The 18,935-nt window shown below is 37.9% G+C and overlaps 1 protein-coding gene across 2 annotated transcripts in view; it reads left to right on the plus strand.

Moving 5' to 3' along the window:
- Positions 1–18,935, plus strand: part of ascc3 (activating signal cointegrator 1 complex subunit 3) — a 238,337-nt gene that overhangs the window by 81,970 nt on the left and 137,432 nt on the right. For both annotated transcript variants that reach the window (XM_028030745.1, XM_028030743.1), the window contains exons 9-10: positions 9,252–9,455; positions 10,266–10,406. In XM_028030745.1, coding sequence (XP_027886546.1) covers positions 9,252–9,455; positions 10,266–10,406 — 345 coding nt within the window. The remainder of the gene's footprint in view (positions 1–9,251; positions 9,456–10,265; positions 10,407–18,935) is intronic.

The following is an 18,935-nucleotide window of genomic DNA, read 5'->3' on the forward strand; positions in this document are numbered from 1 at the left end:
GCGAGCATATGCTAAGTTACTGAGTGGATGCAAAGTTTGTAGCGTTTTAGGCGGCGTATTTTGCTCAAATACTCGCAAGTTGTCGAGAACCCATGCAGCCGCAGCCATTTTGGGCGCCGCCATCTTTTAAAACACACTCCTTTTAATAGGATGATGGAAAAGGCCGTACTCAACTTTTTCCATACAAGAGACTACAGTGTCTCTTGTATGTATTGTAATGTTTGTCAGAGGTTGTACACAAGAAAATCAAAACTTTCATCTCATTCTTTTTTTAATTATTTTTACTTTTCTTAATATCCACGTGATTCAGGTCCCATGGCAGACTACATCCATGTTCCTGTGGGGTTATTGATTGTGGTATTATGCTAAGGACATAAAAAAATAAAATATTGAATCTTGTGAACTTAATATCTTTTCTTGTAGTTACTTTTTTCCCAAACATTTTTATTAGAATTTTCTGTTATACAGACAAAACATAAAAAAATTGATAAAAATTAACCTTAACCCTAAACATACAGTGCAATCCCTCCCTCCACCCGCCCTCCCCTAAAAAAAAATAACCTCAGGGCTCACTCTATCTGCACAAAAATAAAATAAAAATTAAGCTTACATGTCACAGTGTTTGACAAGATGTAGGAAGGGAAATCAAATATCTTTAAAGTCTTGAAGCTTTCCTTTTGTTATACAAGTCAGTTTTTCCGTTGCCATGTTGTTGTTCAATAGCTTGATCCATTCATTTGTCTTTGGTCTTTCTGTGTTCCTCCACTTCAGAGAAATCATGTTTAGCCTGCAAGAGGCAAAGAAGCTTCTTTCTCTTTGTAGTTCCTTTAAAGCCATCAGGAGAAATGTGCAGAAAGCTAAGTTTACTGTCCATTGGAACATCCTGCTCAATCAAACGAGAGATGAACATGATAACCTCCTTCCAGAAAGTTTGAAGCTCCATTGCCACATAAAATGGAAATGAGTACTCTTATCTATATTACCTTTAACATACTGTACACATCAGGAATATTTTAATTGAAATGGTGAAGTTTTACAGCAGTGATATACACGCTAAATAACCATTTGTATTGTAATTTAAACCTTGCGTTAATATTTTGTGTTTGTGATAATAGACATGAGTTATTCCATTCATTCTCAGGGACTTCCGTTTGTAGATCAGTTTTTTATGCTGGTAAATATGAGAATATTTTCTTCCAATGCTAAAAGAAAAACATAAAATTTGGAAAACAGGCCTCTACTCTGATGATGGTGAATGGCTATATCCTCTATGGTAGAAAGTGGAGGTTCAGCAGTAGATTTCAGTTAGACAGTAACAAAGCTTCTACTTTATAAGTACTAAAAAAGTGCTTTTGGGGCAGACTGTATTTATTTACCAGTTGTTGACATCAAAATTCCTTCACTATAAAGGTCCCCTATTTTATTTAAGCCATATTCTAAAGCCTCTGTCTGCTCTTCCTGTCACCTATCTGTCATCTGTTTCCCCAAATAGGTGACAGACATGAGATCTTGGACACCTCAAGACTGTATGAGAGTTGTGCCTAACTGATACTATGTTTTTGAGAAAAGGATTTTTGGTGTTTTTTTTAACAGATATTTAAGTTCAGCTGAGTAAAGACAGGATGTCAGAGGTAATGTTAATTAGTTGTTCTCTGTACCCAAGAGGGTATGTCACTGGTGAAAAAATAACAAGTAGCAGCACAAAGCTGCGCCACGCATTAAAACAACTTAATGTTGGGTACTCTAAACCCGCCTCGATCATAGGGCAGATAAAGAAGAGAGAGGCGCAATCTGGGGCATTTATTGTTCCATATAAATTTGGTCAGGGCTTTTTCCATAGAGGAAAAGAAGGAAGCTGGAATGTATAAAGGAATGGACTGGAAAATGTATAAGAATTTTGGGAGAATTTACATTTTAATAATATTAATATGAGCTATCAGGGAGTCTAATATTTTCTGCACTAAAGGATTGTAATTTATAGAAACTATTTTCTCAATATCTGGGTTAATCTTGATTCCTAGGTAGGTGAAGCTCTAATGAATTGTGTTTGCGTTGGAGGCTTATTTCTGTTCAGCAATAATAAGGAGCTTTTCTTTTGGTTAACTTTATATCCTGAGAATTCTCCAAATTCCTTCAGAATTTTATCAACAGCCTGAACAGACTCCCCCAGATAAGTTAAAAACAAAAAAATGTCATCTGCAAAACGAGAAAACCGGTGCTCTACATCTACAATTTGAATTCCAGTGATATCAGGGGATTTGCATATTGCCATGGCAAGCGGCTCACTGGCAAACAAGAAGGGAGACAGCTGACATCCCTGTTTTATCGATCTACAAATATTTATAAATCTTGAAAGTTGGCTGTTGCAACTTTAGCTACTGTCTCAGTGTATAGTAATTGAATCCATTTTAACTATGTTTTTTCTAGGCCGAATCTCTTAAGGGTATCAAAAAGGTAACTCCATTCGATCCTGTCAAAAACTTTTTCAGCATCTGATGACAAAAAGGTGTAATCCATAGCAAGCTGTTTTGAATATAATATATTTAGTAATCGGGTATTGTGAAAGGCCTGACTCCCAATAACGAATTTGTTTTGGTCATTTGAGATTAAATTAGGAATATGCATTTCAATCCTTTGAACCAAAGATGTGCATAGAATTTTTGTGTCACAGGACATTAAAGAAATGGGTCTATATGAACCAATTTCTGTTGGTGTTTACCTGGCTTTAATAAAAGAGAAATAGTTGCCAATTGTAATGATGGGGGCAGGATGCCTTTCATTGAATGCTTCAAGTAGAGGGGGCAGTAATTTATATGGAAATTTCTTGTATCGTTCAATTGGTAGGCCATCGGGGCCAGGGCCTTTACCAGAATTCATGTGGCTTAGAGCCATTTTAAGTTCTTGAATACTCAGCTTTTCATCCAAATTGTTCTTACTCTTTTCTGACAGGGTTTTAAATTGAAGTTGGAAACTGCTTCTGTTTATTTGTGTTGTCTGGATATTGGGATGTACTGTATGTAAGTTTTCATATTATTTTGGAAAAGCATCATTTATTCTTTTTGGATCCACCAGATTCTCACCATTATTTAATTTGAGTAAAAATATATGGCCCAATTTGTCTGTAATCTTTTTAAGTCTCCAAGCAAAGAGTTTTCCTGCCTTCTCACCCTGATCGTAATGTGATTGTTTTAACCACAGTAGATTAGTTGCTATTTTGTTGATAGTGAGTTCGTTATATTCTGATTTTAGTAAAAGAAGTCTCCTATAGTTGTCAGTGTCATTGCAGTGATGCATCTGTTCTTGCAATTCTTTGATTTGTTTTTCAATGTTTTTTAGTTTATTCAAATCCAGTCTTGATTTATGCCTAGTATAACTCATTATTTCCCCCCTCATATAGGCTTTAAATTCTACCAATTTTATTGATGCAATTGTTTGGTTTTATTTTAATATATTTAAATTTGATTTATGCCTAGTATATCTTCCCCATTATCTCCCCCCTTATGTAGGCTTTAAATGCTTCCCATTTTATTGATGCACTGGTTTGGTTCGTATTAAAATTGAAATACTCAGTTATTTTGTTGTAGTTACTTAATTCATACAGTATAAGGCAATTGGTTTCATAGATTCTACAAAGTAAGCTGTACAGTTTCAGTTTGACTAATCTGAAATATCTAAGTTAACAACATGATATTTTACTTGCTATTGCTAAGTTGAATCAACTTCACTAAACTATGTTAAATTAACTTCACACAATTAAGTTCATACAAGGTCTTAAGTTTAAGGTCTCAAATTTTAGAGTGTCTTGATCATGAACTATAGTAGTATGTTCCACCACATCTAGCAGATCAAACTGGCTATTCAAGGATATTAGCACCTGCCACATCTCTTGCATCTTGCAACTTAAGAAGCAGAAGGGCTTTCCTAAGAAATTAGTGCGTATTGTTGGCCCCAACCAAGAAGCTCCACAATAATTGTCTGCTGCTCAGGACAATGAGTGACTGTAGACTACACCACTTCAACCTGCAGTTTTAGTTCAGTGATGTGCAACAAACATGACAATAAATTTTAGATAGCATTTATTGTCATTGAACAGAATTCAACGAAATTTCCATTGCAGCTCCCGTGCAAAAGGTCAAATATATACAGTATAAATAAGCAAACACACAATAATAATAATAACAATATATACAACTAAATTAACTAAAGGCACTCAACCACACCAAAGAAGTAGCAGCAGGTCCAATTATGGCAAAGTACAGATAATGTGACAGTGCAAAGTGCAGAACAATATGGCTGTGTGGGGGTGGGGGATATGTATGTGTGACTGCGAGGTTATGATATGTGTGGGAGGGGGGGGCGGCAGGGAGTAATGGCTCTGACGGCTGTGGGGAAGAAACTGTTTCTCAGTCTATTTGTTGTAGTCCGTATATTCCTGTACCGCTTGCCTGATGGCAGCGGCACAAACAGTCTGTGGCCCGGGTGGCTGGAATCCATGGCTATGGATCCAGCTCTCTTCTTGACCCGGTCTGTGTAAATGGAGTCCAGGTCTGGGAGGGGGCATCCCACAATGCCTTGTGCTGTTCTCACCACCCATGTCAGTTGTTTCCTCTCCAATGCTGTGCAGCTACCATACCACACAGTCATGTTGAGGCAGAGGATGCTCTCGATCATCGCCCTGTAAAAGTTCACGAGCAGCCGTGAGGAAAGTCCAGCCCGTCTCAGTTTCCTGAGGAAGAAGAGCCTTTGTTGTGCTTTCTTCACCAGGTGGAATCTAGCAGGTGCATGATTTTGCTGCAGTAGAGCAAGTCAAAAACAAAACCACAACAGTTTCGTACTTGAAAATGTACATGCTGCATGTTTTTATATAGTGGGAAGAACACATTGTAGATCTCCTTCATCTTGTCACTATGTCGACCTATATAGTCTTAGAGCAAAAAGAAAGGTGAGCCATTTCTTGGACTGAGCTGACTCTCTAAGGTAGTAAACAAGCTTCAGTTACAAGCACTTTGCCGTGTCAATCGATGCTAATGCTATGAGCATTTTGTGTTTGCTGTTTTTAAGACTGGTAAACAGTATTGCTTTCAATGTTATGGTTGTGTCTGTGAAGTAGCAAACTGCAGTGGTGGACTTTGTCTTTAAAATGGGGAGCAGAACATAATTTCCAGCCATCAGGGGAGCACAATGCTTAGCTTCCCTGGGAAATTTGAATCTTGGGCTTTGGACAGGAGGTTCCAACCATTTGCTGAAACTGTGCAATGTTATAACACTGTGGCTTCTATATTATATATGGTTTGGGATGAGCTGCGATGGACTGGCAACCTTTCCAGGGTGTACCCTGCCTCTTGCCTATTGACAGGTGGAGATAGGCACCAGCATGCACCACTGGAAGCTCTTTAAAATGATAAGGAAGTTATTGTTACTGCCTTTGGTACTGAATGTGAAACCACAGACCCAGCAGCAGACCAAAGACCGGACACTAAACAGGTGTTACCGGACCGAAGATCGGACCTGACACAGAGCTATTTACAGAATTACTTACACACAGTACGACCAGAGGTAATGCGTCAGTCATTGTTTCATTTATGAAACTGAAGGTGGCAGCAGTAGCACCACAAACACCAGTTTCTTCTGCCGTATCTGTCCTCTTCCTTCGTTTGGTCCTCCTAATCTTCATTACTTCTTGTGATTTCTTCAGTTCTATGTACTCCGGTTCAATTTGAATAGGCTTTACTTTACTCATTACTGTTTTGGCTGGATGGAGCTAGCGCAATCAGACCTAACCAGTATTATCCATCACTGGTTAGCAACCAGTGATGGATAATACAGAGAAGAAATAGCTTTACTGACCCAATAACTGGGTCAGGTATCAGTTCAAAAATACCAGACTGTGTTCACATCAGCCCCAGCTCCAGTGGAGTTTAGCAGGTGGGGCATTGGCTTATTTCGGGGGATGGGCGGAAGACTGAACAAGCTTTTACTTTAATATAAATACATAAACAAACCTTTATGTAACATTTCAAACAAAATAACCATGTTTATTATTACAAAATAAACAATAAGGATATAAACAGTTTCATGTATGAAATGTTGAGTAATATGCGCAAATTTGCATTAACATTAGCTCATATGTTACGGAAATCTAAGGTTTCCAATTTCTGAAGTCTATTTCTGTAAATGCAAAAGAAATCTTCTCAACTAAGAATAAAAATGTTACTCAAGTAAAAGAAAAAAGTACAGTGCAGTAAACCAACTCTTAAGTAAATTCTTTTCACAAAAATTACTTAAGGAAATGTAACCAGCTCTACTCACTTTTAAACATAGATAATAACAGACTGTGGCAGTCCAAGATTCCACAAGCATGCATTATCCACCTATCAGGTTTACAGCCTTAAAATAGACAAAAGAAGAGAGACAAATGAATTGGATTTTACTCGCAAGGAGAGCAGAGAGGAGGGTCTGATTTTCACAGTCTCCAAACTCACTCTGAGAATCCTCTCTTGCTTCTCCTCCTTTATTTTGCAATCATGACATCCTAATTTACATTGGCCTATTTGCATAAGCGGTGAAGGGAAACAAAACCCAGCTGCTAACACACAGTCATAATTCTTTCTATACGATGAATCTCCTGTCGAGGTCTCAAAACAGTTCCCGTGTCTCTCTGCTTTGACCCTTTAGCCTTTTGGTGTTTTACTAAGAGCAGTTCTTAGTTTTGTCTCCAGAGTGGCTGGTATGTGCTTCCAATCTAGCACGCTTATCAGTTTCCTGCAGATATCTCTCACAAGAACACACATAGGAGAATAATACAAAGAATCTCACAGTCCTTAAAGTTAATTTTGAGTATATATTGGATAAAATATATTTACAGTTCTAACATTTCCCCCCTGTTTATCACATACTATGCTCAAATTCTCACATTGCCCACTACAGCCACTTCTTTTGGATTTTCAGCTGAAAGATCATATTTAAAATCTCAAACATTATTACATTCAAAGAAAAAATGCTAAGTAAAACACATGTAATCATTTACTGTTCAGGATACATTTCAGACAGGCAGAATGCATGAAGAACCTCTCCGTCGTCAGACTTGATGGTTGGCCAACCAAGAGCCTTGTTAATGTATGCCACCGATACCTTGTAGGCATTTCCAAAGTGCTTTTCCAAAGGTCTCTTAGCTTCATTATATCCACACGTAGGTTCCATATGACAACTTCTTATCAATTCTCGTGGCTGTCCACTTGTGTACTGTTCCATGAAGTACAACCGATTTTTATCGCTTTCTGTTTTATCCTCCACACCATGTTCAAATGCCCAAACGAATAGCCGATACTGTAATGGGTCTCCTTTAAAAACGGAAATGTTCTGAGGGGGCAATGCTGCCAACTTCTCCTGCTTTGTTAGCACTTCGACTACATCCTGCAGAGCACTTGGTGTCTGTGATGGCTGAGAGGTAACAGCGTGTGTTTGATGCATGATTTGAACAACATTTTTATTCCATACTTTACTCTCTTGCGTTGGGAAAGGACTATTTTACTGCTGCTGAGCAAACAAATCTTCAACTCTGTGCGCTGTCACATAGGAGTTCATTCCATCCGGTTTGGATGCACAACTGAATTTCTTGGATGCACAACCTTCATATTCTGATAGGATCTTGATCTTTTCCTCATTTGCTGCTAGAGCTGTTTGTATTTTTAGCTCCTCCTTTTCAGCTTTGAGTTTAGCCTCTCTTTCCTAAGAGTAAGTGTCTCTGTTTCAAAGATGATGCCTGAACCAACAGCTTAGCTCATTCCAACTCTGCTTTCATTCCTGTGGAGGATGCAGACGATGTTTCACAAGAACCATGTTCAGAAGAGCTCTTATGACTTTGTTTCGAGAAAGATGCATTAGATACGCTGTCGAATGGATTAATCTCATCGTTGCATTTCTCAGCCTTTGCTGTTCACTTAGCCTCCTCATCAACCCAAGCCAAAGAGCTAAGGTTTTTCAACGAAATGTGTTGCCACAACATTAATTTTGCTGATTTACAGACAGAGCTCCAATGTAAAGATGCAAAACAAAAATTTATTCCACAGTTTTTGCGTAATTCTTTTACAAGAGCAATTGGTTCTTAGCTAACCTCCACAAACTACGGTTGAAAAACTGTGTGGCTCTGTTGGTCTTGTAGCGCCTGCCCTTCTCTATTCTCTATCCTTTGTTAACGCTCCAGCGCAGCACCTCTCATTTGCATAAATTGCAAAGTGGCCAATTAAGCTATAAAACATACAAACTTCAAATAAAACACTTATTCACAATAAAACATTATGAAATTACCTACCTGAAATATAATAATGCTACCTGAACCTCAACAAATGCGCTTATTAAATGACTAATTAAACAAATAAGTTTTAACTGTAACTGAATATTTTATACATTAAGTTGGCCTCCACATTCCAGTCTGAGTGGGAGATGTGTTTTCCATAATGGAATGAAGGAACCTTGTTTGCTTGTGTTTTTACAGTATTGTGTGTGTGTGGCACTCTGTGCTTATCAGAGGCAGGGTAAGTTTGAGGGCCATCACCCACACTCTGTTGCCATAGTGAAGCCAGATGGAGGGCAGTTTGAGTGACAGCTGATCAAACATATACACTTTTCTTCTCTTTGTACTTTTTGATACCCCACTCACTGCACAGTCACTTCAGACACATTTTGGCTCAGACAGTGACACTGTCATAAATTACTTGTCTGCATTTTACTTCACCAGAATCACTATGGTAGACTCTAGAGGGTGGGTTTATCACTGAATGGTGGCTGACTATGGGGGCATTTTCACAAAAAATGTTGATCCTGGCCCAGATATAGTTGCCAATGGAAACTGGCTAACCACCACTCAGCTGTGTGAGTGACTGTCATTGAACCGTGTTCTTTTTTGCTTGGACATTCCCTGCTCATTCACCATTTTAAATGATATTTAAGATGAAAAAAATTATTTTAGTATTTTAAATTGGAAAAATTATTAATTTACATTTAAATTAAGAAGTAACATTAAACTGATCTGTGGAAACTGCTCAACAAAGACATGATGTTTTTCACTTTCAATGACAACTGAAGGTTTGATAGGAAAATAACTATATTGATCTTATTTTTTCCTAATAGAATGTTCCATCATCATCATGATTGTCATCATCTTAAAAATTGATTATTTATTTATTTTTCTTTCTGAGTCACAAATGATCCAGTCCCTTCTATTAATCCTTCTGCTAAATTTTCATGCTCAGGTCGGACAGTTGGTGTTCAAGGGAATGAAGCGTCTGAACAGGATCCAGTCTCTAGTGTTTGAGACTGCCTACAACACCAATGAAAACCTTCTGATCTGCGCTCCGACTGGCGCTGGCAAGACCAACATCGCCATGCTGACAGTCCTGCATGAGATCCGTCAGCACATACAGCCTGGTGGCATTATCAAAAAGGATGAATTTAAGGTCTGACTCTCATATTGCTCACTAAAACATCAGGAATATATTGTTTTAGTTTTTCTCTTAGGAATCATGCTGTGATCATGCTGTGATTTAGGAGCTGACTCCTAAATCAGGTGTAAGATGTCATTACAGTAAGTGGGAATGGTGGGGTCAGAAGTGAACTCATTTCCTAAGTTTCAGAGGAAATTCAGACAAACTGGAACTAACCCCAAAGTTTGGCTAATATCTTTAAATCCAACTAATATAATCCAAAAAATCCATTTCAACGCAATGGTTAGCATTATGTATTACTTCAGCCCAGCTCAGTCTTATTACATTTAAATCTAATGAAGTACAGCTCAAATACTATTTGATATACTGTAGGTGAGGTTTTGTTATTTTTTACAACATAGATTCTTAGTTCAGAGAGCTGCACAATAAATGAACAATTTCAATGTAAGTTGGGCCTGTAACGATAAAGTTAGCGACTATAAATCTTATGTTTTTACAGAAACCCACAGTGTTGGACCTCTAAAATATTCTACCATTGATATTTTTTATTCAAACTCATCCAAGAGTTTTGTTCTTCATATTTAGGTCTTACACTCTTATTACATAGTCACTTTTCATACATGCAAGCAACTGTCTTAGTATTTCTCCATGAACTGTGATTTGTACCGGTTGCCAGGAAATTAATGATCTTACCTCTCTTTGCTCAATTATCACCACAGTGTCTTTCCAGCTTCTACCTCCATTTTCCACCTTCCTCACCTTAGCGTTCTCTTACATGTATCCTATTTATTTCCACACCTCTCTCCCTTCCTCTCTCTGCAGATAGTATATGTGGCTCCAATGAAGGCCTTGGCAGCTGAGATGACCAATTACTTCAGCAAGCGATTGGAACCTCTGGGCATCATTGTTAAAGAACTCACTGGAGACATGCAGTTAACCAAAGGAGAGATCCTTCGAACACAGGTAAATACACTGTCATAGACCCACACAGTTTCAGACCATCTGTTCGTCTTTTTCCTTGGCTGTTATTTAAACAAACCCCTACACAAAATAACCAGAAAGAAAAGCCTCCTACATGATAGCATGGGCAGCTGATGTTGCTCTGAAAGCTTGGACACTTTAACATTATATGACTTTGATCAGGTGGAGGATGAATTTATAAGGATTGCTTCTTTGGTAAAGATGTAAAAATATTAAAAAGCTATCTTAAAATCATAAGGTGTCAGTGACAAAATGTTTGAACTATGGATTAATTACAAACATAAATTCATCTTATTTCATTCACATAGTTGGTTTTTTTAGAAGTCAAGTGCTAGTTAAATGCAAATATGTTTATTTTAAGCTTAGCTCTGTGTTGCGCACACTGGATATCTGGCGGTGTGATCCCTTTACAGGATGTGACGTAATGAACAATATCCAGTCTGCTACCAATTTAAGCAAGCCTTTTGTTTTTCTTCATTGTGGCCATTTCCTTCAGTATGCTGTGATAAATGCCAAAACGTCACATAGCGGCTGAGTGTTCTAATTACCTAGTGAACACATAAGTCTGTTGTCATTCTCAAAAGATAAAAATCTTCAATAATAATGGACAAAGGAAGTGCAAAGAACAGATGGCTTCCCACTCCATCTTCTGTCACACAAAAGTCCTAAAAGTGGTAAGAATATAAAAAAACATTAACTATGATAATAAAAATATAGAGGGTTTATTTATTTGTAAACTCAGTTTATGAATTTGTTAAAACAATGAATTCTTTATGAAGATGCCAAGACATCTTGTCTTCATTTTAATGAAGAGAGGAAAGCCATGTCTTTACTCCCTTGCCCCTTCAGTAAAATTGAAGGGGCAAAATTAATTTCTGTTTATTCAGCCTGGAATATTGTTGAGGTGGATGGGAAATTGTGCATATCTACCTATCCAAAGGAGTTTAACTTGAATGATTGCACAGCTTAGACACGACATTTATAAGCCTTATGAGACTTATGAATTCAAAAGAAAGGGGGCTCAGTTTGGTGTCTGTGAATGAAATGGGACCAATTCCAGTTCATCTTGAGGTGTTTTAAAGTTGCCTTTTTATAAAGACATTTGAAAAGATTTCTCAAGGAGAATGATTAGTCAGACAGACTGAAGCGCTATGGCACACCACTATCTCTTTATTTAGCCTCTTTCACTTTGTTTCTGTGATCTCATCATTTTAACGTGTTGGTTTCAGCACATTTCTACAAAATGATTAAGTCTAAAATCTCTGTCCACATATCTCAACAAGTATGTTGAAACTTGCTAAGATATGTGCCCTAATCTTCTAACTTTTTATGCTCTTGTATTTCTTAAAGTTCCCTACATTTCATATATTTTCATCTGTCTTGCCCTTTTGGTGTTCATTTTAGAATATGATGTCATGTTTAATGACTTGCACAGTTTAAAAGGGTGATAAAGCTGCAAAAACTCCAACATTATACATTGGAGGATTGTGCAACAATACGTTTAATTTGAGAATGGATAAAAAAATATATTGCTAAGGGCAATTATTGACAAATTTGGTAGTTTAAAACAAAATGACGAAGACAGGGTGTCACCAAATTATCAAGAAAGTGTTCTTGGTAGAGCTTCGAGGCAACATGTGTAGGACTGAGGTTCCTCATCTCAGTTCAGAGTTCTGGAGCAACCATGCCTTTGATAGGCAGGCAGAAACGCCTCTGTTTTGACATGGTAAAATCTATATTTACTTTATGCTGCTTTATGCTGACTTGCTCGATTTGTACCCTTCTTTTGTATTACAACCTTCATTTTAGTCCTGAAAAACTACTGAAACTGAAAGCTAGATCATTCTAGCATACAATGCATTCTAGCACTGCACTGTACGTATGCATCCAATCACTGCATACAATTCAGTGATTGGATGGTTTTACAGAATATTATTGCTTATTTGAAACAAGGAATGTGAAAATGGTGAAAATAACTACAAAATACTTAAAAAACAGAAAAAGGAACAACACAGTAAAATGTTGTCATTCAGATATACAATATTGTTTGCTCTCTGCAATTTGTTGTGTGGACAGATCTGCCTGCACATACCAGAAATGACAAAAATGGACATCCATTTTCTTTATTAAACAATAATGTTTAATGAAGAAACAATAATGTGTCTTAATAATGTTTCTCAATAATGTTCATTCAGTGAAAATGAACTACTGAGGCATATCTCTGTGCCCACACTAAGATCTGATTAAAACTCAAGTTTACATCTGGTCTGCATGCTGTGCCAGATATCATCATGGAAGTAAAAACGTACTTCAGAGGCAGAGTGCCAGGAGTGGACTAGATTTCTCCCTGAGATTCTGAAAGCTCTGTCATAGTTGGCATACCTGTGAAATATCACATGGAAACCCAGACATCACCTGTGAAGAGGTAGACTGAGGTGGTAGGTTAAATTTTTAAAAAAGGGTACTGGAGCACACGCTCTAGCACCATCTATTGAGAAATCACAGTCCTCCTTCTCCCTGTGAAAGCGTAATCTAAGGCTTTCAATTTTGACTCAGTACTGTGACTTTTGTCCTGGCAGTTGAACAGTGGACTAGATCTTTATCTTGCAGAATTGCTGTGGAAATGGGAATTTTATTGTCCAGTCTAAATCTGTTGTTTGAATTTCAATGAGAACTGCAACCTCACTTTGGGGTCCAGGTACTTATCTTCATCTACATTACTTAGCAATCTTTATATCAGTGTATGAATGCACGCACAGCTGAGGCTGCCATTCTGAACAGCTTTATGAAGGATAATGCAAACATTTATTATCCTTCCCACTCTTCAATATTTCACGTCATCCACTAAACAGAAGAAAAGAGCAGTTTTGAGTGCTATGATATTTTCTCACATTTGTTTAATTGTAAGTGTACTCTCATGGGGATCACACACACACAATTTCACAGACCTCATTTAGGAGGGCTCTTATCATGGACGAGTGATTAGTTAACATACTGCATTCCAGTAACTATCTTTCTCCATCTTTATCTGACATCCTGGGATTTTCAGAATCCCTCCTCCTTCCATGCCCATAGAGCACTCTTTCTCAAACTGTGATTCCTGGACCATTGGTGGTCCGCTGGCGCCCCCTAGTGCTCCGTGAAGTATTGCATGTAAACGACCGTTTATTTGCTGTAACATGAGCTCAAAGTGCGACGCTACAGTAAGTTTACCAAAGGATTGTGTTAAAAGTAATAATGGAAAACTGGCTTAAAACCAAGTCACTCAAAAGAAGAGCTGCAGATACCAGAAAGAAAACAAATCCAGGAATATTATATGACCAGAGAAAGGAAAAATGATTTTTTGTTTCTGCTAAAGCAACTCAAGTCTATTTTTATTTAATTGTGCTTCTAAATCACAAATAGACTTAAATATTATTAATGCACACAACACTTGGTAGTAAAGAACTGCTAATTTTTTTTTATTTCCATGGGTTTGACATCATTAGAAAGCTCAGACACATTCAGAATCTGTAAATAACTCAAAACAACAATATGTGAGTTAAGAAAACTATACAGAAGAGTGTCTCTGAACGCACAACACGTCCAACTATGAGGCATAAGACCACACTGGGTGGTACTCCTGTCAGCTAAGAACAGGAAACTGAGGCTACAATTCACACAGGCTCACCAAAATTGAACAATAGAAAATTGGAAAATTGTTGCCTGGTCTGATGAGTCTCGATTTCTGCTGCGACATTTGAATGATATATATATATATACAGTACGGACCAAAAGTTTGGACACACCTTCTAATTCAATGGGTTTTCTTTATTTTCATGACTATTTATAAGGCAATAAATTCCACTTATTAACCTGACAGGGCAGGTTGACCTATGAAGTGAAAACCATTTCAGGTGACTACCTCTTGAAGCTCATCAAGAAAATGCAGAGTGTGTGCAAAGCAGTAATCACAGCAAAAGGTTGCTACTTTGAAGAAACTAGAATATAAGGGGTATTTTCAGTTGTTTTACACTTTTTTGTTTAGTGCATATTTCCACATGTGTTATTCATAGTTTTGATGCCTTCAGTGTGAATCTACAATGTCAATAGTCATGAAAATAAAGGAAACTCATTGAATTAAAAGGTGTGTCCAAACTTTTGGTCTGTACTGTATGTTGTTGATATTTGGCATCAAGCATTATAGCATGGTTCTGTCCTGCCTTGTATCAACGGTTCACGCTGGTGGTGGTGGTTCAATGGTGTTGGGGATATTTTCCTGGCACACTATGGGCCCATTAGTACCAATTGAGTATCGTGTCAATGCCACAGCCTAACTGAGTATTGTTGCTGACCATGTCCATTCCTTTATGACCACAGTGTACCCATATTCTGATGGCTACTTCCAGCAGGATTACAGGCCATGTCATAAAGCATGAATCATCTCAGACTGGTTTCTTGAACACGACAATAACATGACTGGTTTCACTGAACTCAAATGGCCTCCACAGTCACAGATCTAAATTCAATAAAGCATCTTTGGGATTTGGTGAAACGGGAGATTCATATCATGGATGGGCAGCTGACAAATCTGCAGTAACTTCCTGATGCTATCATGTCAATATGAACCGGACTCTCTGAGGAATATATCGAGTATCTTGTTGAATCTATGCCACGAAGGATTAAGACAGTTCTGAAGACAAAAAGGGGTCCAACCCAGTACTACCTAATAAAGTGGCCAGTGAGTGTATATATTTATCCATCCATTTTTCCCATTGAGGTTGCCAACAGTCAATGGGCGGGAGGCGGGGTACACCCTAGGCAGGTCACCAGTCCGTCACAGGGCAACACAGAGACAGACAGGACAATCAATCATGCGCACACATTGTTGGACTGAGGGAGGAAGCTGTAGTACTTGGACAGTTTAGGACAAAAACTATGTTTTGTCTCTCAGACACTACTAAAGATTTATACACACTCACAAAATATTAAAATTGCACATATATGCTATTAAAATATCACACAGACATACAATTTTTCTCTCACGCACAAAATACTAAAATTGCACATATTCACTATTAAAATATCACATGCATACCATTTTTTTTCTCACACGCATACATAAAAAACTAAGATTGCACGTGCATGCATTTTTTTCTCTCTTGCACACACAAGACTAAAATTTCACATATACACAACTAAAATATCACGCATACACACAAAGCATACAGACATACTATTCTGAATGATAGGTCGAAAATGTATGTGTGTGAACTAACACTAGGCTGAATGAATGAATGAATGGGTATGAGACTTGTATTTTTCTGTGTGAAAGACTCACTTTTTGTATGTGTGAGAGTTGTCACAAAAGAGGTGGGGCATAATTTGGTGATCAGATTGTGAATGCATTGATACCACAGTGAAGTTAGCTTCAAGTTGCAGGGTTTCCCCCAGTGTATTATAGGCCTGGCGCCATGCTTTACTAGCCCCACTGCCAGGCTAAGCCATTCTTGTTTATGTTTTTAGGGAAATAAAAAGAAAATAAATGAAGAAAATAATAAATCACTATATATATATATTTTTTAAGCCGGATTGCAAGCAATATATGTTTATAGAAGATAGGTTTATAGTTTATGCATTTAAAGCCGGACCAATCACATCGTTGGTGCCTCTGCGCGTTGCCTCGTGTGCTGCAGCAGCTGGATGTCTTACGTTTACCTCAGCACGGATTGCGCGCGCCTCCTTTCACTCAAACTGGACACAGGCTGCTGACCTGTATGGATATTTACATCAACCCATCACGCTGGTTTTATATTATTTTATTATTATTAGTAGTATTATTTTTCCTGTTAAACAATGTATCAAACCATATCAAATGCTTTGTCCACTTAGTCAGCCAAAGAAAATGTGTGTTAATGTTAATGTGTTTCCTGTCTACTTAACATCTTTTAATACAAAAACACGGTGGGCCGCCTCGGCACCCTAACCACTGGGCTTAGCAAGTTTTCTGGGGGAATCCCTGTACACCAATTGTCTGTGTGTCACTGTAACTTCCATCCTTCTGTCCATAGACTAATTTATGGAGGACATAAATTAGAGATATTGCCATCTCACTGCATCTGCCATCCATAGGTTCACAGATAGAGGCACAGAAGGTGTCTCTGTCTGCAAACATAGTTGCAGCAGCTGGATGTCTTAAGTTTACCTTAGCGCGGATCGCGTGCGCCTCCTTTCACTCAAACTGGACACAGGCTGCTGACCTCTATGGATATTTACATCAACCCCCTGTGAGGAATTATGTTTCTTTCCAGAGTTTTTGATCAAGGTAGGAGTTTAAACCCCACCGCGTTAGCTCTGGCTGTGCAGTTTCCGCAGAAATAACTTGTAGAGAATTATTTATATTTGTGGACAAATACTTTTGTGCAGCTTTTCCATTACAACATGCTTCCAGCGCCCGGCTCTGTCTGCACTGATAAAGTTTATGTATGTGTTCCCTGTTGGCCTTTGCGTTAGTGGTTAACAAACCAGCGCTAACCTCATCGTGCAGGTTCAGCCCGGTGAGGAGCTTTCACGCTAGCCTCGCTGTCACGCATCACGCTGGTTTTATATTATTTTATTATTATTTTTCCAATTAAATGATGCATCAAACCATATCAAATGTTTTGTCCACTTAGTCAACCAGAGTTTAAATGCGCGGCCGCGCGGAGATCAGAGAAACTCGTCTCACAAACTCGACCAACCAAAATAGTTTCTGTGTCCTCTTATTAAAACCTCAACAGACACGAAAAGGAAGAGCTACTAAAGCCTCATTACCAGCATTGAATTAAATCTCCCGTTTGTTGTCCATCTTTGCGCAGTGCAGTGAATTTAACTCATCATACAGGGCCGGTCCAAGGCTGTATGAGGCCTTGAGCAGAATTTGACTTAGGGGCCCCTTTTGTTGCTAAAAACATCCACACATCTAAAAGCTTCTGTGTTAAATTTAGTGAAATATTGGAGAGGGGTACTAGTTTAATTGGCCAACCTAAAAAGCAATACGTTATACTCACAGTTTACTCATTTTATGAGCAAACAAACTCAAACTCAAATATTAAACTCATAGCATCAGATTGTAGCGATGGTAACAAAACAATTTAACAATGAATATTGTTCTTTGAACTTTTAGAAAGTAAACTTGCCAGCTCCTTAAGATCTTGCATATAAATGTTAAACAATTTAAAATCTTTTAATTTATGTGTGCTGAAACCATTAAATCAAATTTAGCAGCATTGATAATCTCAATAAACAAATGTTACATTTATGTATCTGTGGTCTGTGTTAAAATATTAGCATTTATGGGGCCCCTGAAGGCCTGGGGTGGCCTTATGAAGCCGCTGACTTAATTTGGATTAAACAGAAGTGCAAATAATTGATATTCATTTTAATTAGAATTTTTTTTTATTAGTTTTTTTTAAGGTTAGTTGTGGGTTTAACTAGCGTTTCACTGGCGATGTTTTACGTAACATGTAATTACCCAGTAATATTTTTACATTTTCTCTCTACTTAACATCTTTTAATACAAAAACACAGTAGGCCGCTGGTGGACTGCCTCGGCACCCTGACCACTGGGGTTAGTAAGTTTTCTGGGGGAAACCCTGCAACATTGCATTGTGTTTAGTTTTCTCTGGTCTGTACTGGAGACTGAGATTAAAAACCATTTCAAACAAATGTTTGGAATGAGCTTCCTAGCGCTCCAAAGCGTCCGGTCCATAACGCTTCAACACGCTGTCAGCTCCCGGTCTTTGACGCATTTAGTTCAGAATCCATGAGATGATATTCAGTAAGGACTTTTTTCTTGATTGATTTTATTTGCCTCTACAATGAACTCTTTGCATAAAGTCTATAATGTATGCCCATGTGCACCAGTCAAGGGTGTTAATTATAACCTGTCAAATTGACCGACGGGCTTCAAATTTTCCCGTCGTTTCAATAAACAACCAGTCAAATACGGAAAATATTCCGTTAACGCGACCTCTGATATTATATATATATATCAGTAACGTGCTGTCAGATGAGGCAAGTGAGGCACCTGTCATAATGGAAAAATATAATAATAAAATAATTTATATTACTATGTTCACCATGTGGTTTGTACTGTAAAGTATTTATTTTTTATTTAGCTTAACCAATTTTGATTATTTTTTTCTTCAAAATCGCTGAATTTTCTCAATTTCCCATTCAAATGCTCGAAAGCGCAAATGGTGAGGCAGCAGGAAGCTGAGCCTCACCTGGGATTGCGCAACCTCTCTCTAACTGCGATGGCTGCCATTCCATGGGAGCATGTTCCTCCTGTCTGTACGTCGCCAATAAAATGGTTAAAAAAACATTTATTATATGAACTGATCTTCCATAATTTAGCTTATGTATATAATGTACAGTGTTTTTTGTCACCAACTGTGTGTGTGTGACATGTTTTGTGTTCTGCGGAGCGATCATAAACGGCAGAGAACAGATTCGAGGTGAGGCAAACAGTTCGCTTGCCTCATGGCAGGG

The sequence above is a fragment of the Xiphophorus couchianus genome, chromosome 11, assembly GCF_001444195.1.
Source record: "Xiphophorus couchianus chromosome 11, X_couchianus-1.0, whole genome shotgun sequence".
In the NCBI taxonomy this organism is placed as follows: domain Eukaryota; kingdom Metazoa; phylum Chordata; class Actinopteri; order Cyprinodontiformes; family Poeciliidae; genus Xiphophorus; species Xiphophorus couchianus.